Here is a 26,201-nt window from a genome sequence, read left to right as displayed (position 1 = left end):
CCCATTTCCTTGTTGCAGGGAGGCCTGAGCTGTCTAGGCCAGGCCTGTGCATGGCGTTCTCACATGTCAGAGGCAGAGTGAGGGAAAAGGGAAGGAGAGGGTCAAATAAAATGGAGTCAGAGACAAGGCAGGGAACAGAGAAGTGGCAGGAGGAGAAAGGGAGAGAGGAGAGGGAAGAGGCTGAGCTGGAAAAACCAGAGCAGTGAGGACAGAGACCATGAAAAAGGGACAAAAGAAGACAATGAGATGGAGTAAGAAACCATCAGAAATAGCAACAAGCCTTGGGCTGGGGACTGCAGTTCAGTGGTAGAGCACTAGCCTAGCATTTGTAAGGCTCTGGGCTTAATCCCCAGAAGAAGAAGAAACAAACAAACAAAAAAACAACAACAAAAACCAAAATAGCGACAAGCCTGACACAGAATCAACACAGGAGACAGATCTGGCTGTACACTCAGGGGTCAGGGGCATATGTATCAAACGTTCTTTCTGTACTGATGGGGGCCCTGGGCTGAGCAGATGGTGCTGCTGGGTAGAGAAGAACAGGCTGCTGTGTCCTTGACAGGGAAGCAGAAAGGACAGCTGGGTCCTGTGGCCAGGCTGCGGACCAGGCCCCATCTGCTCTCCTACTGGCTGGAGCAAAATGACCATACCCAGGGGGTGGCAAGGGCAGGACCTGTCTTTAGTGGTCTCCCTTGCTCAGGTGTACTCCCCATCAAGGACATCCGGTTAAGAGGATAGTGCTCCTGATCTTCTGGCCCAGCTCCCTTCCAAACAGCTTGGGACCAGAAGGGGGCACCCTAAATGACTGCTCTGAAACCCTACTGGCTTCAGTTGTGGTGCTGACCCCAGCTGTGATGGTGGCCCTCTAGGATGGGAGGGGCTTGAGGGAGACCATTCCTGGGATGTTTCTAGGTGGGTGTGTCTGCTGAGGCTTCCTAAGGAGCCCTTAACCTGCCCTAGGAATGCAGGGGGTACACACACCCCACCCTCCACCCCTTTGGTCCCTCAGCATGGGACATGCTAAGAGGAGGAAGGGACCCTCAGGGTAGAAAGGAATTTTGCTTCAGAGGGATGAGCCCAACTGGAGATTGTAGTGGGTGAGCCTACGCTTCAGTGAAACCCACACAGCATGGAGTATATGCTCATATCCCTGCTGTAATCCCAGGGAGAGGTGAGAAACTGCACAGGGAGGGACTCCAAGCTCCTCCTGCTAGGTCTGGCTTAGCACTGGCCCAGTTCCCGATTCTGGATGGAAACATCCTGACAGCAGACCACACCAGGTGTTATAACCCTTTTTTGTTTTTCCTACCAGGGATTAAACCCAGGGCCACATCCCCCAGCCCTTTTAATTTTTTGTAATTTTGCGACAGGGTCTCACTAAGGAGCTTAGGGCCTCACTAAGTTGCTGAGGCTGGCTTTGAACTTGGGATCTTCCTGCCTCAGCCTCCCAAGCTGCTGGGATTACAGGCATGTGCCACTATGTCAGGATAATTGCAGTCTTTTTCCAGTAGTCCAGAGACTTGGCTTTTTAATCAAGTTCAGCTACCCACTTGCTTGGTAATTCTGGCTACTCACATAGCTTCTTGGTGCTGTATATTCTTCATCGTAATAGCAAACTAGTGCTCAGAATACCCCAGGGACCTCACCCCAAGCTCATGGGGGGAACCATCACCATCACTCTCAAGAGAACAGACACTGACATAGGTTAGTGTGAGGCAGGTTAGCTGGCAGGCCCTGCCCCTGACAGAAACATCAGGGTCTGGGTCTTCCTCATGGGGGTCAGGAGCACAGTAACACTCAGCTTGGCCATTCAGAGATTGGCATTGGCCACTGGCCTATGGCCAAAGTGGGTAGGAATGACACAGCCTCAAAAGCCGCTATCTACCTCTGGCTGTGGCAGAGTGGATACCTTGCACAGCCATTGCCTGGAAGGAAATTGAATCTGCAAGGTCCAGTCCAACCACCACACCGTCCAGTCCAACCACCACACTGCATTTGCCTCCTGCAAACCACAAAGGCCTGGGGTCTGTGGAGACGGAGCCCCTCACTGTGAGGGCTGTGGCTAAACCACTGAGACTCCTACCAGGACTTAGGTTGGCACAGTCTGGGCAGCCCTAAGACACAGAGAGAAGGTGGAATCTGGCCCTCACCTCCCAGTGCCAGTGCCCTCACCCCTGCTGCAGCAGTATATTTCTGGTATGACCAGAAAAGGCAGACATAGCACCCCTGAAGACAGGCAGGGGTGGGAAGCACATCTGGGCTCCAAATGGAAAGCAGTGTATGCTGGTCGCTGTTCACCCTTCCACCCACCACCACACAATGGCGCACCTGGGCCTCAGACAGCATGACATCTTGGATGATGGGTGGACCTCGGGGCTCGCCATTCTCTAGTCGCACATAGGTGACCTGGTAGCCTCGAATCTGGCCATGCTGCTTGCTGGGGATAGGCAGCTTCCAGGAGACATGCACGGCAGTGGAGTTCAGCGGCTCCACCTCCACCTTCCTTGGTGGCCCACTGGGCACTGGGGGCCAAGTAGAAAAGGAAGTCAGACCTGGTTGTACTGATCTTGGCTCAGGTGGGCACAGCACACTCTAGGGCCTTGCCTCTGCACCCCTCTCTCCCAGGAAAAGACCTAATGTCATTTCCTTAGGGTGTCTATCCTGGTGAAGAATCCACTCCCTGCCACAGGGAGGAGCCCATAACCGGCCGGGCCAACCCCTCTGGCAGGGCTACCTCATTTGGGTGGAGAGAAGATGCGAGGGAATAGGTGGTGGTGAGGCACCAGGCCTTCAGCTATCTCAAAGTCAGCATGACCTGTACCAACTCTTCCTGGGCCTCCACATTATGCCAATATCCAGCCAAGCTTGAGTTACGCTGACTCTACTTTAAGAGTCTTTTGCAGCAATCTTCCTAGTTTTGACCTCTTGAATCTTAGGTGGGGCTGCTTCTCCTACCATAGTCTTTTAAAGACTTCAGCTGCCCTGGGGAAAGCCTAAAACCTGGGACTTAGGCATAGGTTGTCTCATCAGCTACATTTCCCCAGTGTGGACCACAAAGTTTGTACCAGGAGACAAGAATCTGCAGGGGCTTGAAAAGGAAAGGCCCTGGGTGCTTGGTGGGTGGTGTCTGAGGCAGTGTGCCTCCCCTCCCCCGCCCTTCCTCCTGCCACCACCACCTACCGTCCTCGTCGGTGCGCACCAACACCGGGCTGCTCTCCGGGCCAGGGCCCACATCTGTGTGTGCCCGCACCCACACCCGGTACTCCGTCCACTTCTCCAGGCCCACCAGGTCCCAGCTGAAATGCTCACGGCTGATGCCATCCACCACATGTCGCCCGCGGTCCTCGCCGTCCACCGCCTCATAAGCCACGGAGTACTGCGTGATAATGCCGTTGCGGCTGTTCGCTGGCGGTGGGACCCAACTTACCCGGACCGTGGTGGAACCCGTGCTCACACATGTCACCTTCTGGGGAGGGGCGGAGGGGGCTGGGGAAGACAAATGGGGGGAAAGCAGGCAGATGGAGGGTGGGGAATCACAGGCATGGTGACCAAGTCATAATGGACGGGAGACTCACCCTGACAGGCTACTTCAAGTGCTGAAAGGGCCATCATGGGGGTCCCTCTAGACAGGCTGCCACATTGTCAAGAGGACAGCCTGACTCTCTTTGAACTATGATGGGCTCTCTCCTGTCTCACTCACACAGTGTCTCACACATGCATATGGAGTTCTAACAACGTCTGTCCCATACATATGCTGTCTGCACAACACATGCACAGTGTGCATCAGAATACGGAGAATACAGCTCCTGTCTTGCAGAAGGCCAGTAGCCCCTGGGGTTTAGAGAAAAAGTACCTAGTGGAGGTGCTGTCACCCGACAGGTTCCTTGGGGTTCAGGAGGCAGATGTGTCCCTGACATGCCCAGTTACATTTCCAGACTCGTATGTCCACTGAGGAAACTGCTGCCAATGCAGAGGCTTCCTCTCCATCTCAAGTTCTGTCACCACCCCTGTGTCTGGGTGACTTTAGCAGCTCCTTGACTCACTGGCTCCAGAGCCCCATATCTCTAGGGCTTTCCTCTCCCCTGCATGGCTATGGCCCTGCCTTGTACACTGCCACTGCTGGGAAGGACCCTACCTCCAAAACTGGGCAGACCCCCACCTCTTGTTCCAGCTTAGCTGTCCCTAGGCCCCCCGCACTCTTCAGCCCTCAGACCACCATCCATCCACTGCCATCCTTGCTGCCCTTATTATCCAGCTTCAACTCCAAGGTCACCAGCTGACTACTCTCACCAATATCCCAACCTCTCTCACTTCCTCATCTTTCCATCTCCACCTGGCCCACACCAAGCTGTAAGAGGACAACTCTTTGCCTTCTCTGAGGCAGCACCAGAGCAGATAAAACAAACAAAAAAGCCACCTCTCCACGGAGGCTGCTGCCCAGGAGCCCGTCCCTAGTGGTCTCCCTGAGGACCTCTGTGCTGCTTGCTGGTGTCTGTTCTCTATGGGCTCACTCTGTTACTTGGCATGGGACACAATCAATGTTCTCCACACACCCCAAACCTTTAGCCCCCTTTGCCTGCCAGCATGTGACCATGCCTTCCACTAGCAGCTCCTGTCATTTCTTGCTACCAGAGCCACCCACCTATGTGCATTTGCACCTATTTTTTCACGCCACACTGAGGCCATGGTCTCCCATCACCCATGTCTGCCCTTACTTTCCCTCCATCTCCTGAGACTCCACCAGTTACCCTTCTTTTACTAAGCTTCCTATTTTGTTCTATTGATTCTCTCCCAATGATATTTAAATATGCTTGAAATTTTCCCATCTTAAAAGAAAACATCATCCTCAGTGCCACAGCCTCCTCTGGCTACCACGGTCCCCCTCATTACTGAGCTTCTTGACAGCATCTGAGCTTGCTGTCCTACTTCCTCACCTCCCACACAGTCCTCACAATGCCACAACTTTCATCCAGGCCCACTCTTCCACACCACCAGATCCAGCAGGAAGGCCTACGTTCCTTTTCCTGGCCACTCCATAGCAGCCTCTGGTTTACCGCTTGAAACTTCCTTTTCTTGTAACCTCCAAACCACTTCTCTCTAGATTTCCTCCCACTTCCGTCTTTCAGGTCCTCTTCCATCCCAGGACCGGCCATGTACCCCAACTTGGCTAGCATGTGGCATCTTGAACTTGGATGTCTGAAACTAGACATACTCTTCAAACCTGCTCTGTCCATTTGCTATTCTGGTGGTGGCACTCTTCTTGTAGGACTCACAAACCAGTAATAAGATGAACCTCTGCTTCCCTTTCCCTCAACCCCCCATCATGTTATCCATTATCAAATCTGGGCCAGCTGACACCCCAGAGATCTCTCTAATCTGCCACACCACCTCATCTGAGCCCCTTTACCTTCTGCCTAGACTATTGCAGAACCTCCTAAGTGGTCTTCTGCTTCATCTCAATCTGTCTTGTCCATTCTCACAGAGCCAGAGCCAGTCCTCTATCCCTAGGGCTGGATTGCTATGGCTCTAGGAGCCACTCTGGCTACAATGGTCTCCTGCTCACCCTTGATCATCTGCCCTCCCGGTTTCCCAGCCTGTCGGCTGCCATGCTCACTGCTCCTGCTCCCCAGCTGGCTCCCACCTTTGCCTGCACTATGCATGGGGCCTGGCCCCCAGCAGCACTTAGACGCTTCTAGAATGAATCCACGAACACAAGGTCACAGTCAGCCTCTGGACACCACTAGTTGTTATGCACAGTCCCACATCATAAAGACTTCACAGATACTGCATATTTATGGTCATTACATGTGGTCACTAAGTCCCATGGTGCACAGCCAGTCACACCCACTGCCATCTTATCAAACAGAAAGCCTTGACACAGTGGCCCATTCTTGTTGGGTGATCACAGATAGAGTTACACACACGCTCTCTCAGTCTGTCATCTAAAGAGCTCCAGAGACCCTCAGACATGGTCACAGGGTCACCACGGAGTCACAGGGAACCACACCCAGGATACACTGACACGCATAAAGGGGCTGCACAGCCAGATGGTCAGGTGGTATCTCACATGCAGTCACACTGTCAGAGTCTCACACAGGGGCAGAATACAGTAAAATACAATGCCAATCAGTTGTCATGTGAATGTTGTGGTCCCACACACAGACATGGGGCACATTCTATCTCTAAAACACATTGTCACAGACCTGTCCCCAAGTGCAGTAGGCTCAGAGGTATTATACAGCTCATGGTAACTCTCATGGTGAGGTTATGAGGAAGGGGATAGGGTGGATGAGATGTGGGGACATAGGGAGGGAAGACAGCCACCAAAAAAAGTCTGGGACATGGTTGGTCCACCAAGTCACTAGTGTGACCCAGTGTGAGCGGGATGGAGGATGGAAGTGAGTCACAGACATAGAACTTACCTGGGTTGGGTGAGGGGGTACAGGGGCAGGTGAGGGTCAAAAGGCTGGGCAGGGAGCAGGGGGAACAGCCACCATCTGGATACAGACTAGGGGCACTTACCTGTCTCATTCTTGGGGTCCAGACTTAAGAGCCCAGACCAGAGTTATGTGCTAGACCCATCAGAGTAGACCACCCACCTGATCAAGAGGGAAGGGTATGTGTGTTGTGTGCCCCCCAGCAAGAGGTGACAGGCAGTGGTCTCAGAAGACACTTACTGGACTGCGCTGTGCGGGCCTCTATGGTGGGGGTGAAGACGCCCACACCCACATCTGAGCGGGCAGCCAGCTGGAAGCGGTACAGCGTGTCGGGCTTCAGGTCCTCTAAAGTGTAGGAGGAGGTGGGGTCGAAGGTCACCTTGTGCTGGAAGAGCAGGGAGCACTCACTGACTGTTCTGACCTCCAAGGCCAGATGCTGCTCCCCATGCAGGCTGCAACCTGCACCCGGGGACACACTGTGGCTTCAGGACTGGCTCCACACAGGTCACGTGGACCCTACAAGAAAACATGGCTGGCCCATGCCACGAGTGCCTCACAGGCATGGGCCACGTGACCCCAAGGAAACGTCTGAGCTGTGTCAAGGTCACTTGAGTCACAGAGCCTAGGAGATCCAATGGCAGACTTGAAGCACAGGGGTGGCAAAGCCTACAGAACCACACAGGCAGTGTGAGTCAAAACTCCAAGGAGAAACCCTAGAGAATATGCCCATGTGAGCCACAGAACCCAAAAAATCTTGCCTGGGTGAGCCAATTAGACTCCCTGACCAGGAGGAGCCCCCTCCACCCTGTGCCCTTCCCAGCCTTGTGGCTCACCTGCTGGCCTTCATTCTCTGCTGCCCAGTATACCAGCTCATATTTGACAATCCGCTCCTGTGGGGGCAGCAGCCATGAAAGCTGGATCCTGGTGTCCGACTCAGCCTCAGCCTGGAAGTCCGCGGGCTGTGCAGGCACTGCAACACCCCACCCCAGGCACTGTCAGCCTCGCCACACCCCCAACAGCAGGGGCGCCCAGGAAAGCAAGCTTCACTCTCACACTCTTGTCCTGCATCCCAAGTGACCACATATCTATGGAATATGGCACCTTTACCCACTCCCAGCCGCACAGCCTGTCACAGTCCCAGCTCACCCCACCTCTGCAGTGGGCTGTCCAGTCAGCAGACACCCCAACCTACCTCCCTGCTGCGTCTTGACCTGGATGGTGGGGCTGGGTGGGCCATCACCCACGGCAGTAAAGGCGAGCACACGCAGGCTGTAGGTGATGCCAGGCAGCAGGCTGCCCACAGTGGTGAGGAGCCCTGCATCAGTGTTGTGCTTGTGCCAGGCACTCAGGGGGCGGCGGGAGTCTGGAGTATAATAGACACGGTATCCGCGCACCAGGCCGTTCGGCTCCTCAGGTGGCTCCCACTGCACCAGCATGGTGCTGGCGCTCAGCATGCGGGCCTGCACGCGACGCGGAGGACTGGAGGGTGCCTGCTCACCCGTGCGTGCCCGCACGGCCTCACTCGGTGGCCCTCGCCCGATGCTGTTCACCGCCAACACACGAAAGGCATATTCTGAGAAAGGGCTGAGGCCACCAATGCTGTAGCGGGTGGTGGCTACACCATCCACCTCCTGGAAGGGGCCTTCTGTGCCAGTGGCACGGTACTGGATGCCGTAGTATGATACAGGTTCTGAGTTCCCAGAGTCCCAGGTCAGGGTGACACTGGTGGCAGTTGTCTCTGTGACCATAAGATCAATCGGAGGCTTCGGCAAAGCTGGGGACAAAGCAGATGACTCAGGGCTGCCTAAGGTCGTGACCCCAGGAACCAATCATAACCTTGGGCATCATCTAAGACCACCTAGTATGGACAGCACAGTATATCCCACTTCGAATAATGGCCTGAAAAGCTCACAATGACCTCTGAGGGCACCTAGTGAGGGACCATAGCTAGGCCTGTTAGTGCTCCCAGGGCTTGGGGTCATTTAGTATGTAACATGTCATGCCTGAGACTCATACTCACTGCAGTCCCACATAGGCCCCCCCCAATTCACCTAACAAACAGACCCAGAGGTGATAAAGGGGACTCTGAAGTCGCCCGTGGATGAAAAGCATCCAGACCAGGTAGCAGAGCTTTGCCTCTGAGCTCACCTGCACACGCCAGTGGCAAGTATGTGTGACAGGAGGAGGGCAGGGGAGATTATCCTGAGTGATGGAGCCACTAGCCCCAACAGACCCCATGCCCTAGTTTAAATATGTCCCAGGTCCACACTTTCAATGAATAGATGGTACCCACCAAGGGCCAGCATTGCCCTGGAGCCACAATGCCATGCTGCTGCAGCCTTGCTCTCATGGAGCTTACATTCCAGTGAGAGAACTAACAAGCTGGCAGCCAACAGGCCCTGGGGGACCACAGTGAGGATCCTGATCTATATATCCTGAGAGCAATGGAAGCCACCGAAAGCTCTCTCTCTCTTTTTTAAAAGCAAGCGACATGGAGCTAGGGGTACAGCTTGGTGGTAAAGCACTTGCCTAGCATGCACAGGGTCCTGACTCCAAAAGAGGGAGGATAATAAGATACTGGTTTATGTCTTTAAAAAAAACACACAAGGGCTGGGGTTATGGTACCGAGGTAGAGTGCTTGCCTTGCATGTGTGAGGCACTGGGTTAGATCCTCAGCACCACATAAAAACAAATAAAATAATAAAATAAAGGTCCATCAACAACAAAAACAACAACAACAACAAAAAAAAAAAAAAAAAAAAACAAAAAACCCACAAGTTACAGAACAGAGAATGGATCAGAGAAGAAGCAAATAATAGACCAAGCAGGAATTCCCTTACATAAGTGTTATATACATGTTACATACATGTGCCTGTGCCCAATGGCCCAGGCAGAATGAATCCACTCCTTGCTGCTTAGCTACCATTTCTACAACCTTCTTGCTGGGAATGTTTGATTCCGGGGTATGTAGTGGTTATGGAGGTGGGCTGTAGATTTGGACCACCACAACTGACATTCCTGCGCTGACTGCTCCTCCTGTTTGACCCTAGGCAAATGACATAGCCTCTCTGTGCTTCAATTTTCTCACTTATAAAACTAGGATAATAAGAGCATCTCTCTCTCAGAGCAATTAAAAAACAAAGCAAAATAAAATGCTTACTAGCATGATCCTGCCACCCAGGTACTCAAGGCATGCTAGCTATTCTCATTCAGATTATAGATAAGAGAAATCCCTCCTACTTCCCAGAACCCAGAAGACCCCATGGCTAGGGCACTCAGGAAATGGTAATGCCATCTAAAGCCCTGGATGTTTCCCCAGAAGCCAGCTCATACTCACCTGTCACAGACACCAGGGTCTCCTAGAGTCCTCTGCAACAAGGCAGGGCACTAGCCACCAGAGCATCCATTACACTCACCTTTCACTGTGACCTGGGCTGTGGCTTCAATCATGCCCAGCGAGGAGATGGCCACACAGGTATAGTTGGCAGAGCGCACAACATTGCTGAGCTCCAGCACGTTGCGGCCGACAGGCATCTCATCCTCCTTGGTGAGCTCTTCGGCCCCCATCATCCACTTCACATAAGGCATGGGTGCACCCACCGCAACACAAGTCAGGTTCACACTGCCACCTGGCATCACCTCCTGGCTGCTAGGAGGGATGGAGAAACGAGGAGCCACACGGCGCACTGCGGGAGGAGGGAGAGAGGCACTCACAGGCCGGGCAGGACACGAGGGTGGATGAAAGGGCAGGGGCCCCTCATCCAGGAAGTCCCCCTTGTCAGAGCCAAGCCCACACTCAGAAACAGGAGGGGTGCCATCACTGGGCCCTGGCTCGCCATCTCCCACAGTGCATTGGGGCTACAGGTAGCCCTGCTCTCAGGGACCGTCTGGAACACAATATCGTAATGAGAGCTCTCACAACCAAGCTCCTGTTTTACAGCCTGGGAAACCGAGGCCCAGAAAAGTCTTGTCTGCCCAAGGTCACACATAGGTTTAGCACAAGGTCCAGACCTGGCCAGGGCCATGACTCAGGCTGCCCCTCAGTGGCTGCCCCTGCTTGCTCCTGACCCACCTCCCCATGTGTCTCCAGGGGGACTGGCTGGGACACCAGTGAGATAAATGCAGGCCCTGGGATGAGGGTCCTTGGAGCATGGCTGGGGGAGGGCAGAGGGTCAGTCTGGGAGTAACATGGCCTCCTTCTATGTAGTCACTGCCTCCACCTCCAGGCTGTGGCCCAAGAGGAAGAGAAGAGGAAGTGAATGACCACCTGCCAGGCCTTGGCTGTGCTTAAGGTACAGCCTGGGACCCAAGAAGAAGGGCTGCCTCTCAGTAGGGCTAGGCCAGGGCAAGGGGCTGGGGCGGGCCAGGGACGTGGTCCGCGGGCAGGATGGGCATGACGATGGCAGTAACATGATGAAGGCGCCAAACAGATGGCTCCCTGCGCCAGTGAACAGAGGTCTCAAGGGGGAGGGTGACTGTGCCTGGCCACCACCTCCAGCCTTGGACTCCCCTGGCCAGAAGCTGTTTTGAGCTTCTGAGTCCAGGATGCATCCTGGAACCACCCCCGAAGTCGCAAGCTTGGCAGACATTCAGAGCATGCAGAGAGAGGGAAGGCAGACAAGACTTAGCCATGCACGGCATGCTTGGCATGCAGACAGGTCGTGCAGCTGGTGGGCAGAGGCTTGGGTGTGTCCTATGTGGGCACCCTTACACACAGGGTTGAAGAAGGCAGGCAGTGAGGCTAAGGGACTCAAGGGTACTACTTAAGAGTGCTGGTCTCTGAGGATCCTTCTGGAGATCCCAGGCATGCAGAGGACCCGGGGTACCACATCAGGAGCACCTCACCCAGCCCCAGACCACAGAATCCGATCTGAAAGCTACTACAGAGATCACCAGATCCCACCTCTGACCCCACAGGGTTCAAAACTGAAACCCAGAACCAAGGTGTTCAGCAAATCACCAGGTCCTGTTAATGCTGCTGCTTAAAATATCTTTCAAATCTATTTATTTCTGTCCAAATACATGGGTAACTGCCACCACCAAATCCAAGCCACTACTCTCTCCCCTCTGGGTAACTGTAGTGGAGTCTTCACTGATCCACCTGCCATGTCATTTTCTGCCTGCCCTCAACTGGCCCTTCACAGACAGGAAAGCATGAATTGTCCACTCCCCTACCAAGTTCCTGCATGGTTCCTCAATGTTCCTCTACCAGGGGACAAGAAGATCTTGCTCGGCACCTGGTTCAACTCCTCCCATAGCCTGCCTCAATCGGGGTCCTCCAGACAGAACCACAACACCAGCAGTTCCCTGAGCAGGCCCTGATGATCAGCTCACTGGCTGAGTCTGTCTCCAGGCTCACGTGGAGTTTCTGGGTGTCTTGCAGATATCCAGAGTTCTTCCTTCTCCCAGAATCAGCAATATTATATTCCTGTTTCCGGTGCTGAGATTCAAACCCAGGGCTTCACGTGTGCTACACAAGCACTCTACCACTGAGCTCCACCCCAGCCCCACTCTCATTTTCCACAGGTGAGCCATCTCAGCTCCTATCTGTGGCACACGAAGTGTATGGCCCAGATCTGCCTAACAAGAAACAGTGTTTGGACATTTGTACAAATTGTCAGCAGACTCACTCTCTGCAAGGGTAGCTAAGCTTGGAGAGGCCAGGACCACCTTTCTCAACACACAGGAGTATTTATTGGAGAACAAAGAAGTCAGCAGCAAGAATAAAGCTAAGAGAAAGGCCTGACCAAACTGTTCATGAACACCTGGCTCCAGCCCTGTCCAACATCAAATCTACTCCATTTTTTTTTTTTTTTTAGTTTTTCAACAAGAGACTCCCTGTTCTGCTTTTGGTATAAGTTGGTTTCTGTCATCTGTTCTAATGCTGGGAGTCCACACTGATGACGACGACACCATGTTACAGACACAGTAGTTCTCAGGCCAAACAGGTGGGTCTGGGGCGTGGCTCGCAAGTGCCTCACAGCAACACACAGTCTCCTTTCAGCACGTCCTTCAACTGGCACAAGGTGAGGCCAGAAGACAGACAGAACTGTCACCAGCCTGGGGTGTAGGCACTCCCTGGGCTCCAGAGCCAGCCCCAGGGGCGGGTGCTGGAAGGTGCGGCACAGACAGGGAGGATTGTGTGCAGGCCAGGCCCAGGCCTGCCAAGGAAGGGAGGGGTCCAGCCCAGAGGAGCAGCTAAGGCTGACCAGGTCTCTGTCCTCCTGGCCAGTATCTGTCCCATCTCCTCCTGCTGAGGGGCATGAAAACAGGTTTGAGGAGAAGCTACTTGAGCACTAGTGTGCGGGGAGGGTCCCATGTTGCCACGTTCTGATTATAGACAAGGGGATAGACAACACTAACACTTGAAGGGGCATGCCTACCTTTACATATGTAATAAGAGTAGGTTTTTGTTGTGAAAAGCTCACACCCTTTAGAGCCCTGGCTGACAGGCCTGAAAAGAGGCCCAGAAGGTTATGGGGAGAAGCTTCAGGATTAGCCAAGGCTGGCAAGAGGCGCCTCTAGCTGGCATGAGAGTGGGGCTTCTACAGCCTGTGCCAGGGGAGAGAGGTCATGGCTGAAAGTTCGACTCTGGTCAGTGGTAGAATCCTGAAGCCAGATTGGGTCCTTGGATACTGAAACCAAAAGCTCCAAAAAAAGAAAGTAGGTCCTTGGCCAATAAACCTTGGGCCGGAACCTAAACAGCCCGGACACTTGAATGGACTTTACCCCCAATTAGTCCCTGGAGGATGAAGTCTTCAGGCCAAATGCAGACCTTGTAAACTGGCCCTGGACACTGTGTCAATCTCCTGGGCCACTCCTTCAAAAGCCTCCAACTCCATCCACTGTCAGAAAATTGATTCCCTGAAGGAAATAACACTTCAAATGGTTTTGTTTTTTATTTTCCCCCTCCTGGATGCAGGAAGTAGGAAAAACTTCAAGATGAGGGTGAGGTTGGATGTGACCCTTAGGTGATTCCTAGCACCAAGCAAGAGGCCCCTAGGAGAACCACCTCCACTCTCATAGGGGCACCAGGTTCTAGTCACATACAAGGAATCCTGGAGTGCAGTTTCCTGGAGTTCAGACATCTCATCCCACGTGTTGGGAGAGGTCAGCATGTCCACAGAGGTAAGGGTAGGGAAAAGAGGGGCAAGAGACAACCTCCTGGTATCCCAAGTGGCAACGGGGCCCTGGGTCCTAGACCTGCCCAGATAGCCACCCCCGTGCCAACAGCCAGGAGAGGCTGATGCCTCACTGCAACAACCCCACCATTCTCCTCCTGCTGTCACAAGCACAAGGCCTCCAAAGACGCAGGACTCACCCTGGACTCAGTCTATTGACAGAAGCAACAGCAGGGAAGGAAAAACTGGAGCTGGGAAAAATGCACTTAGGGTTTAATCTCAGGCTCCAACAATGCTGGTCTATTACTGTTCCCCGTGCATCCTTAGTGCTGACATTTTATAGACAATTTCCAAAACAGGGCCCTGCCATTTCTGGATTATATTTCAGATGTAACTTTTAAGTCTAATTATTTGCACTGACAACCCCCTATAATAGGGCGGTGCGGCGCCCAGAGGCATCAGCATTCAGTGGAGTGACAGCCTAATCGCAGGGGGAGGCAGCCCCGCAATCTGCATTCACTCGCGGAAATTTCTCTGATGAAAATAACACAACATTAAGGAGGGGATAAGGGGCAGGATCCACTGTATCAAGATAAAATAACTCTTTAATAAATAACCTTGTGGCTGCCGCAGAGCAGTAATTAAATGCTGGCGCACCCGGCACACAGTTTTAAGTAAAGCTGGAAAAATGTAAGATGCAATTATCAGCACCAAACAAATTACCAGCCCGGCAAATCCCCCCGGAATATTTAGAAACTCATTTCTCCTTCCCATTAAATATTTGTGTCTATGCTTATTTTTGGTGGGACCACAGGGTGGGGAGTGGGATGGGGGAAGGGAAGGGATAAAGGACCCAGAGAGTGGGTGAAGGGGTGTGGGGGCCAGAGTGGCTGCAGGCTGGGCTGTCTGTCGACAATTGTTTTCTGAACGCCCTGGCAGATCCGCATGGTCAGCGAAATGGTGTAACCGAAATGCCCCAGAGCTCGGGAGTGCATATGGATGGATGCTTAGGGCTGATATCTGAGCCCAGGCTGCAGTCCTCCTCTTGACTGGCTCCCTCTCCCTCACCGAGGAAACTCAAGCCACAGAGCATGGTGCAGGGGGGACAGGTGACCTAGGTCTGCTCTCTGGGGCTCACTCAGCCTGTCCTATGTTTCTGCCCTGAATCCCCAAAGCCCAGTGAACAGGAGAGACTCCACCGACCCTGTAAGACCATGTGACATGTGAATGACTGCCAGCCCAGCACTGGCTCAAAGGGTGGAGCTGAAACTGAGCCCCAAAGGAACTGCTCTGGAAAGAGCTTGGGTTGTCTGCAGAAGGCCCTTCCCAACACGAGGCCAACTTGGGGGCCATTTCTAGACTCCCACATGGCCTTGCTAAGTTGTAGTTGACTGCTCAGTCACTTTAGGTGTAAGCAACTTGGGTCTGAACATCCAGTACCAAGGGCTAAGGACCATTAGCTGGACTAACTACATTCCACCCTCAGACAGACAGGGTGCCAGGAGGCTTGGGTGGAGGGCATGACCTTAAAATCGATCTGGCTGGAGAGAAGAAAGACGACAATGAAGGAGACTTCCTCAGTGAGCCAAGATGATGCCACTTGCCCTGTTCCATGGACACCTAGCTAGCTCCCCGAGGCAGAGATGTGCTGGCCTCTGCTTCAGACTAGCCAGTCCTGGTCTACCTCACTGAGCCCTGGTAAGGGCTTTGGGGTCCTCAAGGGCAAGGCAGACATTATGGGACTTTTGTTTGGTGCTGCAAGATCTCCAAGGGACAGCCCATTCTGTCTACCAGTAGTTCTGGCTTTGCACAGGCAAACGTGGCCTGTATACAAGTGAGGAGGTTGTAGAAAGTCTCACCACCCCCAGTACATGTCAAACACGACAGCCTTTACAGCTTCCTCTAAACACAGCACCCCCACAACCACCTGGAAGATAGTTGGCCTGGCTCAAGTGCAAAGATGGCATAGTTTCATGCCATGCGCCATGCCTGCCCTACCATTCCAGCAGAGGAGCCCACTAAGGGAACATGCAGACACATGGTGCATCAGGAACTCAAGCAGCAGAAACATGCAGGGCCGGGGACCTACCCACCCATCCCTGGTCCTGCCTGCCTGCCGACCCAATGACAAGCAGAGCCGACTGGCGGGCAGGCACAGCTGGAGTGAGTCTGAGGGAGCTGACCAAGCCCGCTGGTCCCAACTGACGGGAATATCCCGTCGACGGGCGAACTGTAGATGGATAAGAAGTGAAAAGGACCAACCTTCTCGCTGATCTGAGAGATGAGAGTTTGGGTTGATGGCAGAGTGCGATGAGGATGAGGAGGGAATAAAAAAAAGACAAGGAGAAACACAGAGAGAGTAAAAACAGGCCAACCTTCATCTGCCCACACAGCACGGAGACGAGACAAGATTCCTGTGCCCCCTCGCACACACACACGTGCACACAGGTGCACACGGACCACGCCGCTCACAAAAGACTCAGGACTCATGGAGGACATGGTGGACAGGGCTGGGGCCCAATGGCAGGTGCCAGGGACACCAAAGGCAGAACCAGGAGGGGTGGAAATGGAGCATGGGCCAGTCCCCATGCTTCGCACACCCCAAGGCTCAGACAGACCCGGTGAACTGGGCTCTGGGGTCAGGGCCCACCCAGCCCACAAACCCACCAAGGCATATGAGCCACTAGAACCCCGCCGCCTTGAGAAAGCCTCATGCTGCACCCCACCAGTGTGAGGAGCACATCTGGGCGCCTGTGGGGAGGAAGGTCAGGAGGTATCAGCTCCAGTCCATTTCAGACAGCTGCAGCCCAGCAGCCAGGTCCCTGCAGAGAATGGGAAATTTGTTGGACGTGGTGTAGGTAGGCCAGGCTTTGTGGAGGGTGGGGTCCCACTCTGGCCCTGGCAGCTGTGCGCCTGAGAGCTGGAAGAAAGAGACACTGTGGATGGAAGGAGAGAATGAGTCACTCAAGGAGGGAGTCAGATGGTGACGGAGAAAGAGGCTGGTTCACCCAGCGTGCCTGGGCCTGCAAGACTGTGGGTGGAACTGCGGCCAACTGTGAACAAAGTCAGATGTAACTGTGTAAGGCACCCCACCCCCCATCCCCCGCCGCCCAGCGCCTCCTCATGGCAGCAGGGCAACTGGCTCTCAGGTGCTTCCTACAGGCCTGCTAGAATGCTGGGAGCTTTAAACATCCTGTCCCATCCAGTGTAGCAGCCACAAGATCTCAGAGAGGCAGTAGGAGCCCTGAGAGTTTGGGGAACAGAGGAGGAATATGAGACAGACATTAAAGCCAAGTCTGAGGAAGAGACAAGGCCCAGGGCTCAATGGATGCAGAGGAGCGGAGAGTCAGAGTTGATGGAGACAATGTAAGCATGAGACTGTTGATCCAGAACAGGGGGGCTCAACTGGGGCAATTCTCCTCAGGTTACACTTGGTGATGTCTGGCAAGAGTTTTGGTTATCCAGGTTGATTTGACTACTGGTATTTAGCTGGCCACGAATGCTCCTAAATATCTAACTATGTACGGTACCAAGAATTATCCTCAACCATGAATTATCCAGTCCAAAATGTCAATAGTGCTGAGGTTGAGGAACCTTGCAGCTAGAGTCCACACCCACCTAGACAGAGAGGCTCATGCCTAGACAGAGTTGAAGCCCAGAGGTGGCCTTGCCCTCTGGAGGGTAACACGAGTCTGCAATGGAAAGAAGCCTGGAAGACTGTGCTGGGGGACAGGTGAGGCACAGGCCAGAGGTAGGCTGGCACTGAGAGGGGTTCTGCCATGGCTGCCTGCCCACAACTAGCGTTTAGAATATAGAACTGGGGGCCAACACAATACAGGCTTGTCCCAGAGGAGTTGGGGTGAAAGGCAAGGGGGCTTTGCCAGGAACAAGAGGAGAGGGTCTTAGGGAGCAAGACTTTTCAAGTATGCAGAAGACTTATCAGAAAGGTGTAACCTGTCCTGGGCCCATAGCACAGGTTACGCTCGGCAAAGGAGGGCAGGTGTAGGTTAGCTGGGGCCTTGATATGAGGTAGACCCTGGGAAGAGAGGATTTGGAGTTGTCCTTATATTTAATTAGGGCCCATGGGGCATGGGGAACAGCAGAAGCAAGGTTGGCTGTTTTAGCATCCCTGGAAAAATAAGCTGAAACTAAAGGAACCCCCACATTCCCTGGCAAAAAAGTCTTGGGAATGGAGCCAGGAAGGTGAATTTAAGAACACCTGGTGGGGGGTATAGGCCATGGCAGGAGCCAGTCAGTCCTGCCTGAACCCACCACATGTGGACAGCAGGGGCACTGTAAACAGGGATGCTCCAAGGAGTCACTCAGGGCCTGAGCTGCCCGCTTAGCCCATCTCCAAGGAGAACCACTGTCTCACTTCCAGGGTGGAAACCAGGATGACAGTGAGTCAGACAGTGACTTCCCAACTAAAAGGACAAGAAGAGTCCATCCTTCTCTAGTCTGAGCCTTCTGCTTTAGTAGTGCCTCTGCAGTTCTATTCCCAAAAATGTGTCCACAGGGCCACACTGCACAGCTTGCTTATTGTTTACGGTGGCTCTTCTGGGCCTCTCCTCTGCCTCACATAGCCACATGCAGACAGGGCTTTCCTTGTTAAGGCCTGGGACCTCTGAAATCCCAGCCCTACTACAGTCTTTAGGAAAAGCACACAGTTGAGAGCACACACATTCATGATATGGTGGAGTGGGAGGAGACTGGGCACTGAGAAGGGTCTTTCCAGCTGCTAATCTCTTAGAGGGATCAGCATGGGGTGAAAGCTCCATTCCTCTCAGCCATTTGAGAGGTTCTTGGGCTCCTGATCCTGAAGACAGGCACTAGGTCAGCTCAATTGAGCCTTGCTGAGCTGAGACACCTAACAACGAGCAGGGAGATGGCAACCTCCCATCCTAACTCCCATGAAGCATCTTCACTTGTCTCCGGAGCACAATTTGCCTATCACAAACAGCTCTTACACAGCTTGACTGGTCACCAAATAGGCAGGCAGCATGTGGCCTTTCCATAACTACCCTCTGCCCTGATATATAGCAGACCCTTAATAAGTACTTGTTAGCTGATGGACTAATTCTCTCTGGCCTCTCTGAATTCACCAAAGTCTGATCAAATGGCCCCAAAGAATAGCATAGGCCAACTGTCATCACCCCTGCCCCATGCACTGGGGAGGGGAAAGGGGGCAGTCAGATGGCCTCTAAGATGGCACTGAGCATTTGCTCTCACTGAGGCGATGTTGCCTCACTTTCCTTTACAAGCCCCCTGAGAAGAGACGGTTTAACTTCTAGTGACATCCCGCTGTGCAAGAGGGCTAAGTAAGGGACAGTGGTGGGTAGGAAGGCCTTCTAGGGGTCCTTCCAGGGCACCAGTCACACAAGACCTAGTGTGTTCTCAAGAAGGGGAAAGATAGTTGGCTTTGGTTGCCTCTAGGCTGTGAGCATATCAGAGAACTCACACCCCAAAACAAGTCTCCAGCTCCCCTCTTTCAAGTACCTAGACTTTGAAGAACACACAATTCACTCAATCCCAATAAGGAACACGCAAACACACTAGGTGCTCACCCAAAGCAATGTACCTGCAGGCACTCACAGCTGCCTTAGTCTGACCCCCTACACAAAGGGTCTGGCTGATGATACAGAATAGCAGCCTCCTCCAGGAAGACCCCAAGGGTCAGGCTCACCTGGTCCATTTGAAGACTGATTGCCTCAGAATCCAGAGTGGTCCAAGAGCCCACCCTGCTAGAGTAGGCAGGAGGACAGACTGGAGAAAAGCCAGGCCAGGTGTGCACACGCAAATTGCACTGGCCTGCACATACACGGTCCACACACAATACACACACCAAGAAGTCCACTTGGAATGCTCCAGACTCCCATAGGGCTCTGGGCCCACGCAGCAAGGACCTACAAGAAATACAAATGCTCCCAAGAGGGGCTGCTTCCTCAAAGGCCTGCAGGGAAGGAAGGCAAGTTGTGGCAGACACTATGAGCCTACCCAATGGGAGCTGCTGCCACTGCCGCTAAAAGAGAAGGAAAGGAGAGTTTGGGCCCATGGCAGTCCCTTGAGTGTCTGCACCAAGGGCTCCAGGCGGCATGTCTGGCAGGTGCAGCTCAGCTCCATGGTGATAGAGGCCAGGCACTGCCAAGTTCTTACCTCGCACATACAGGTTTGCAGGGGCCGAGTAGCGTGTGCCTGCTGAGTTGGTTGCCACACACTCGTACTTGCCTTGGTCTGACTCTTCGCTGCTCTCAATCTGCAAGGCACCTGTAGGAACACAAATAGAGTGGTCAGCCATGGCCAAGTTGAATGTGACCTGGAACATGAGGTCTTGACAGCGTCTGTGGTTTGTGTCGACCAGATGTTGCAGCTCTCCTGGGCCACACCTTTTGGCACCTGTACTGCTTCCAGGAAACTCTCCCTGAAAAGCCAGTTAACCTCCAGGCTACAACCAAGGATTGTGCTTTGGAGCACAATCCCACCCACTCTGCGGGCCAAACTCTGCTCCAGCAGGGGATGCACCCTATTCCCAATTCCACTAGGTGTCCATCACACTCCTGCCAGTCCTGGAGCCTGTTACCAGTGATCATGCCTTTAGTGCTTCTGAACACAAGGCCTGCCGGCAACTTGGAGCCAGGTGCAAGAGTGGCCTGTAGACCTGCCCACCTGGGATTCCTAAGCATGCAATGCCCTCATCAGGTAAGAACCTGAGGCTCTGGTGCCCACCAGGAAGGAAAGGGCTTGCCTGAGGGGCCTGCTGTCCAACAGCCTTTGCTCTGGCCCCCACCCTCCCCTCCCACTTCACCCCATGCTGCTGGCCCCACCCATTCCGGCTCCTTTCCTCAGCCTGGTCCTGCTAAAGTGCTTCGACCCACCACGGCTCCTGCATAATTCAGGAGGCTAATGGAGGCTGCAGCTCCCACTCTGGCCAGCACCCTGAGGGGCTGCTCTGGCCACAGATGGACAGACAGGAGCCAGGACTGTGGGGGGCGGGGGGCAGGGAGCGCAGCTGGAAAAAACCTTCCCAGAGGATGGAGGGAACTGGGGCTTCGGGCCAGTCCTGGCTGGTCCAGGTAGGGGAGTCAAGGTAGAGGGCCAGAATAGGGGTGAAACCACTTGCCTTGGCCAGCTCCCAGCCCTAGTAACCAACACTTTAAAAAAACTATGAGAATACTTTGGGCAAGCTATTGGTGACAGTAAAACCCATGGGGCACAGAAGCAACATGCCCCTCCCTGGAACAGTCCAACAGACAATTACACCCACACAGGACAGTCCAACGGATAGTTAATAATCCCCACAGGACACAGTCTGACAGAAAACCACCTCCTGCACAGAACAACCCGAATGACCCTAATAGTCCCCACCCCCACCCCAGAACCTGGGGTGACTGATGATCACACCTACACAGGACAAACAGAAGTTGCTAGGCCCCACATAACTGGACTGAATAGGAGCCACAGGAAGAGTTCCAAGCCATGTTCTCACAGCCCAGGCCCAAGGGGAGCACCACAGTGGGTGCAAGCTATAGCCCCTTTATGACCAGGCATCCCTCTTTCATCTACACCCTGGGCAGCAAGAGGGGCTATGAACAACCAAGGGGCTGGGAGTTGGAGGGAGAGGGAGAGGGAGTGCCACCAATGAAGGACAAAGGACTGGCCTATTTCTGTGGTTCTGAATTCAGACCTCCCATTGGCATCAGGGAGTATCAGAGCCTAGTGCACATGCCAAATACCATCTCCTGCAAGAACGGCCCTGATGCACCCCCAAAAGGTCATGTTTATGGGATGGATGGACACTGTTACAGAAAATGTTCATTCAAGCAGGTGAGGGCCAGGCCCCTGACTGGTGGGGGCTGCCCTAAGGTCAGCTTAGCAGGGGTTCAAGGGAGACTGAGTGGCTAGTAACACAGGCTGGAGGCAGGAAGTGCTGCCTGGGTAGGATTCCAGCCCATGGGAGGGGGAAGCTGCCTTTTAACACAAGCCTAAGACTGGTCAGGAGCCCCAACACAGACCCTGTGACTACCTGAACACGGAAACCCCCAAATCTGATACCAACACCAAGACCCAGCAGTAGGGAGTGCACAGAGTCAGAATGTGCTGAGTGGATGTGTGGGGAGAACCTGAGGGGCATAGGGAGATCTGGAGGGATGCAGGTGAAGTGAGTCCTGTCCTCAGGTGATGGCAATAAGGCAACTTCCCTTCCTACCCTGAACTTCTGCCTTGAGTACCCTGGCCTTGAACTCTGAAGGCCAAGATACACCCACAAACACTGAGGAATGTGGGGAGAAAAATAACAGGATTAAAAACAAAAGCCACAGTTTTACAAGATGCCATTCACATTATCATTCTCTCCTCTAATTTGGATGGACCCGTGTGTAGGTGGCCTTGGCCCTAATTCAAAGAGGAGTAAATGAGAGATGGTCAATTTTTTTAAAAAGATCACACAGGTGGCGAGTTAGACTTGCACCTAGATCCAATGAATCCAGAATCTGCTTTCTAACCACTAGTTTGCAGGACCTGTTACATGAATGTAGCTTGGCAGGACTCCAAGCTGATAGGTCAGGGGACCTAGTTATGTCTGAGCCTGTTTATTTCCCTGTTGTTATCCCAGTATCTCAAGTCTTAAGCAATGAATATTTCTTCTAGTCAATGCAAGGCTGAAGGAACTTAAGGGATGATTCTTATTTGACTACAGGACCAAGACACTAAAGGGGAAGTCAAGTAATAATTGAGATTCCCCAAGAAAAAGATGTTCAAAGGGAAAGGCGAGGTTTAGCTATGCTCTCTAATCTATAGGAAGCATCTCCATTTATGGCCAGCCTTAGGGGCAAGCTGGGTTTCACTGTGGGAGACAGCTGGGTCCCTTCTGTGGGGCTGCCTGGAAGGTGTGGGCAGCAGGGCTTGCCATCCAAGGCAGGGCTCCGCTACTTTCTCCACAACTCAGACTTGCAATGAATGAGTCCACAGGAGGGAATGACTGAGTGGAGGTGTGTGGTGGCTGGTGGTGTTGGGGGGCTGGAGCTGGAAATGAAGAGGCTGGAGAGGTCGGGATGGGGATGGGGAGGTGACGGACTGGACGGGATGGAGTGGAGGTGACAGCAGTGGCGGAGGTGTGGTGTGGAGAGATGCACGGACAGCATTCTTACCTCTGATTGGTGAACCACCTGGCGAGGTAATTTGAATGCAAATAAGATCAGAAAGAAGCATTAGTACAAAAGAAAGGAAAGCCACACAAAGCCAAATCAGATAAAATAAAACACAAGAAAGGGCCTTAAACATATGGAGAACTTGAGGCCTGAGTTCAGCCCACACAGATGTGTGAGCAAGCACCAGGTTGGGCTATGCTGAGTGAAGGTGAAGCGTGTTCCCCAGGTCACTGGCACTGCTCTGAGGAGGTGAGGCAGGGGTTAGCAGGGCTGGGGGTGACAGGAGTCAAGAAGGTTTGTCAGGGTTCCTGCAGCTCCCGCTAGTTGGGCAAATGGAGGGGAAAGGAAAGAAAAGAGGCAGCAACCTCCCTCTGCATTCCACCCAAATACCATAGGGAAATAAGTTTGCAAACACAGGACTTACCAAGACCAAACCTGGGGAGTTTGAGCAGGAAGAAGGTAGGGTTAGGTGTGGGGTCGGGGTGTTCCCACAGGTCAGCACCAGACCATGTCTCACAAACAGGCCAGCCCACAGCTGGCATTGGAAGTGGCAGGACTCAATCAACTCATATCCCACAGCAGTCTCCCTAGGAAGTCCACCAGACCTTGCTAAAGATGGAAGGACTGCCGAGACCCCTTAGCCTGACTGGTGAGAGGTACAGGCCAGAGCCCACTCCTTGCCTAATGCCTCATAACCCTGGGAACTGACAGCAAAAAAGGGTCAGGCACTTGCCCTCCAAATCCATGACTCTTACGACATCCAAGCAGGTTCCTTTTGACAGGTCCCTCCTCTGAGGCTCAGGCCCCCTGTTCAACCACTGCCTTATTCAGGACTGGGGAACCTAGGGGTAGAGCAGGACTAACTCCATCTACCCTGTCCTTTCCTGCCAGCTTCTGGGGGATGGAAGTGTGCAGAGAGACACACACCATTCATGGTCTCCCTGAACCTGACAATGTCCACCTGGAGGAAAATCCACCTCTATACATACAGGAGAAAAGAGAGGCTGAGAAATATTAAGCAGCTTGCCCAAAGCCCAAGGACACAGTCTGTAAGTGAGGTGGCAGGATTTGATCAGTCCATCCTGCTCACAGCCTTCCCCCTGGACAAGACCGCCTCCTGCAGACAAAACCTGGGAGAAGGCAAAGGCAGCTGCTGGGACAGGGGTGTGTCTGAGGGGTGCACTGAGAAGTGGAAAGAATCATCACCGTGACTGAGCAGGGATCCCGGAGAATCTTTCAGGAGTCCACAACATTCAAACTATTTCTATCATACTAGGAAATAGTTTGTCATATTCACCCTCTTTCTCTCATGAACATACAGCAGAGTTTTTTTAGAGGACAAGCCATATGTGATAGCATAACAGGCTGAATGCAGGAGCATATATGGGAGTCTAGCTGCCTTCCATCAAGCCCCAAATTAAACAGATTTGTTAAAGTGTAAAACAATGAGGTTTTTCTCACTAATTTTTGTTTTAGAAAATTATTTTTTACTTAAAATGTTATTTATATTAAAATATAATAGGTTTTTAAGTTATTTTAAAATAGATTAGTAAATATTTTAATCTTTTCAGTTTTAATCATTGATAGATAAAATTCACACAAACCAAAGCTCCCTAAGGTCATCTGATAATTACAAGTAAAGATCCTGCAAGTTGACAGCTGCTGACAGACATGATCCTATGGTCTGGGCCAGAGCTCAGGTTGGGGTGGATTGTGTACAATCCAGGTCTGGGAACCCCCCATCCCCTGGCTTCAGTTCTTCCAAAACCTAACCTGCTGACCTCTCAGAACTGCAATTTCCCTACCAAACTGAGAGAATTTGCCTTTTCCATTTCACAAGACAGGTGTAAGGAACTAAAGGGGACCCATTAGTCAGTCACCCCAGGAGTGTGCTCATGCTCAAGAGGCACCAGTGAGCTCAGGGCCAAAGGGAAACCATGACCACACAATGACAATGTGATTTTCTGGAAGACCCAGCCAGGCAGAGCAGAGAAAGGTAGAAGGGCTCTTCCAGTCAAGAGCTGGGGCTAACTAGCAGAATAAGGGGCAGTAGATATTCTTCCTGCTGGGGTCAGCAGGCCTCTTGCTGCAGCCAAATGCTGCCATCTCTTCTTGAGGCTATAGGTCTCGTTCAGGTTCTGTGGACATGGTAAGACTGTCCTTCTACAGTGGCAGGGACAGAGGCTTACTCACTCAGGCCATATGGGAACACAGGAAGCCTCAGAGTGCTGTCCAGGCTTGGCAGAACTTATGGGCTAACAGTACCTCTCATAACACAGTAGTGGTCTTGAGCCCCACTTGGAAGTCAGCCTGCTTAACACTTCCTGCTTGTGACTCTATTTCCATATGCTCTGAACTTATCCTTGTTTCCCTGGGCCCACGCCAGGTCTCAAGTTCCAGTGGTCCATAGATTATAGTGTTCAGGAGTCACATTGCTGCAGTAAAGAAAGAGGCTATAGAACAGCATCCACACCTCAGCAGCATGTGCTGCCAGCCACCCTGACTAGCTCATGCTCTAGGGGCCACATCCTAGTTGGATGTACTATGGGGATCAGATAACAGAAAATGGAGGACTTCTTGGTACTGGCCAGTGGGGGCATGAGGCCTGAAGATGGGACTGTGCAGATCTAGAGCCCTAGTAAAGTCCAGCTACTCCAGAGGCCCCAGGTTGACCTCCCAGGGGAGCTCTCAGACCTGAGTCCCAATCTCCATGTGTAACCCCAGGTGACTTCCTTAACTCAGCTGTGAATGGGCATGTTAATCCAGCCTGTCCTACTTCACAGAGTTGCAGCAGTCAGCTGCAACAAAGGGCAGGAAAGCGCTTTGTAAACTGTTGGTGAAGCGTAAACCATCAAGATCCTTGTAAATAGCCAAGTGTTCAGGGGCCTGACTCCACTCCATGAAGGGATGTTACTGTAAAATGTGCATGGAATAGCCTCAGCACCCTTCCAAATGTTAACAGGCAGGACAGCAGCAACTGGGGTCCAGGGTCACAGGCAAGAGTCAGGCAGGGATGGGGAGAGATCCTGTTGTACCTGCAAAGATGGGATGCTTAGGCCCCTCAGGTACCACATAGCTCTATCCTAAAAGCTAGACCCTAAGCCTTAAGCTAGACCCTATGACCCATAAATCTCAGCTCCAGATGGTAGGAATGACCAAACAAGGACTGAATATTAGTTTTCAGAAACAAGTACCAAAGATCAAGTTCATAAAATCATTCATTCAACAAGGGCTCAGAGAGACCTGACCTATAGCTGGGCTTGGGGGCATTTCTCTAAACAGAGTTAGTCCCTTGCAGGTTCTCCCTGCAAGGAATGCCTAGCTTAGCTGGGGCCAGATGGTAACAACATGAAGCAGGATGAGTCCCGCATGAGTAGGCTGAGGCCAAGAAGGTTGGAGGCCTTCAAGTGGAAGACCCAGGTGAACTGAGGGCCAAGAGGTGAGCAAGGGTACAGTGTGGCTCAATGTGAGTCGGGGAGTGGCAGGAGGCAGGGAGAACT

At 52.8% G+C, this 26,201-nt stretch overlaps 1 protein-coding gene across 2 annotated transcripts in view; it reads right to left on the bottom strand.

The window, feature by feature from the left end:
- Ptprf (protein tyrosine phosphatase receptor type F) overlaps positions 1-26,201 on the bottom strand; it is an 83,498-nt gene that overhangs the window by 21,270 nt on the left and 36,027 nt on the right. For both annotated transcript variants that reach the window (XM_071617765.1, XM_027937270.2), the window contains exons 7-13: positions 19,712-19,822; positions 9,854-10,123; positions 7,630-8,211; positions 7,271-7,407; positions 6,678-6,822; positions 3,181-3,486; positions 2,329-2,522 (exon numbers count right to left, since the gene is read on the bottom strand). In XM_071617765.1, the coding sequence (XP_071473866.1) occupies positions 2,329-2,522; positions 3,181-3,486; positions 6,678-6,822; positions 7,271-7,407; positions 7,630-8,211; positions 9,854-10,123; positions 19,712-19,822 (1,745 nt within the window). The remainder of the gene's footprint in view (positions 1-2,328; positions 2,523-3,180; positions 3,487-6,677; positions 6,823-7,270; positions 7,408-7,629; positions 8,212-9,853; positions 10,124-19,711; positions 19,823-26,201) is intronic.

The sequence above is a fragment of the Marmota flaviventris genome, chromosome 10 (assembly GCF_047511675.1).
Source record: "Marmota flaviventris isolate mMarFla1 chromosome 10, mMarFla1.hap1, whole genome shotgun sequence".
Taxonomy (NCBI): domain Eukaryota; kingdom Metazoa; phylum Chordata; class Mammalia; order Rodentia; family Sciuridae; genus Marmota; species Marmota flaviventris.
Note: the sequence above shows the minus strand (reverse complement) of the source record. Positions and strands in the feature narration are given on the sequence as shown.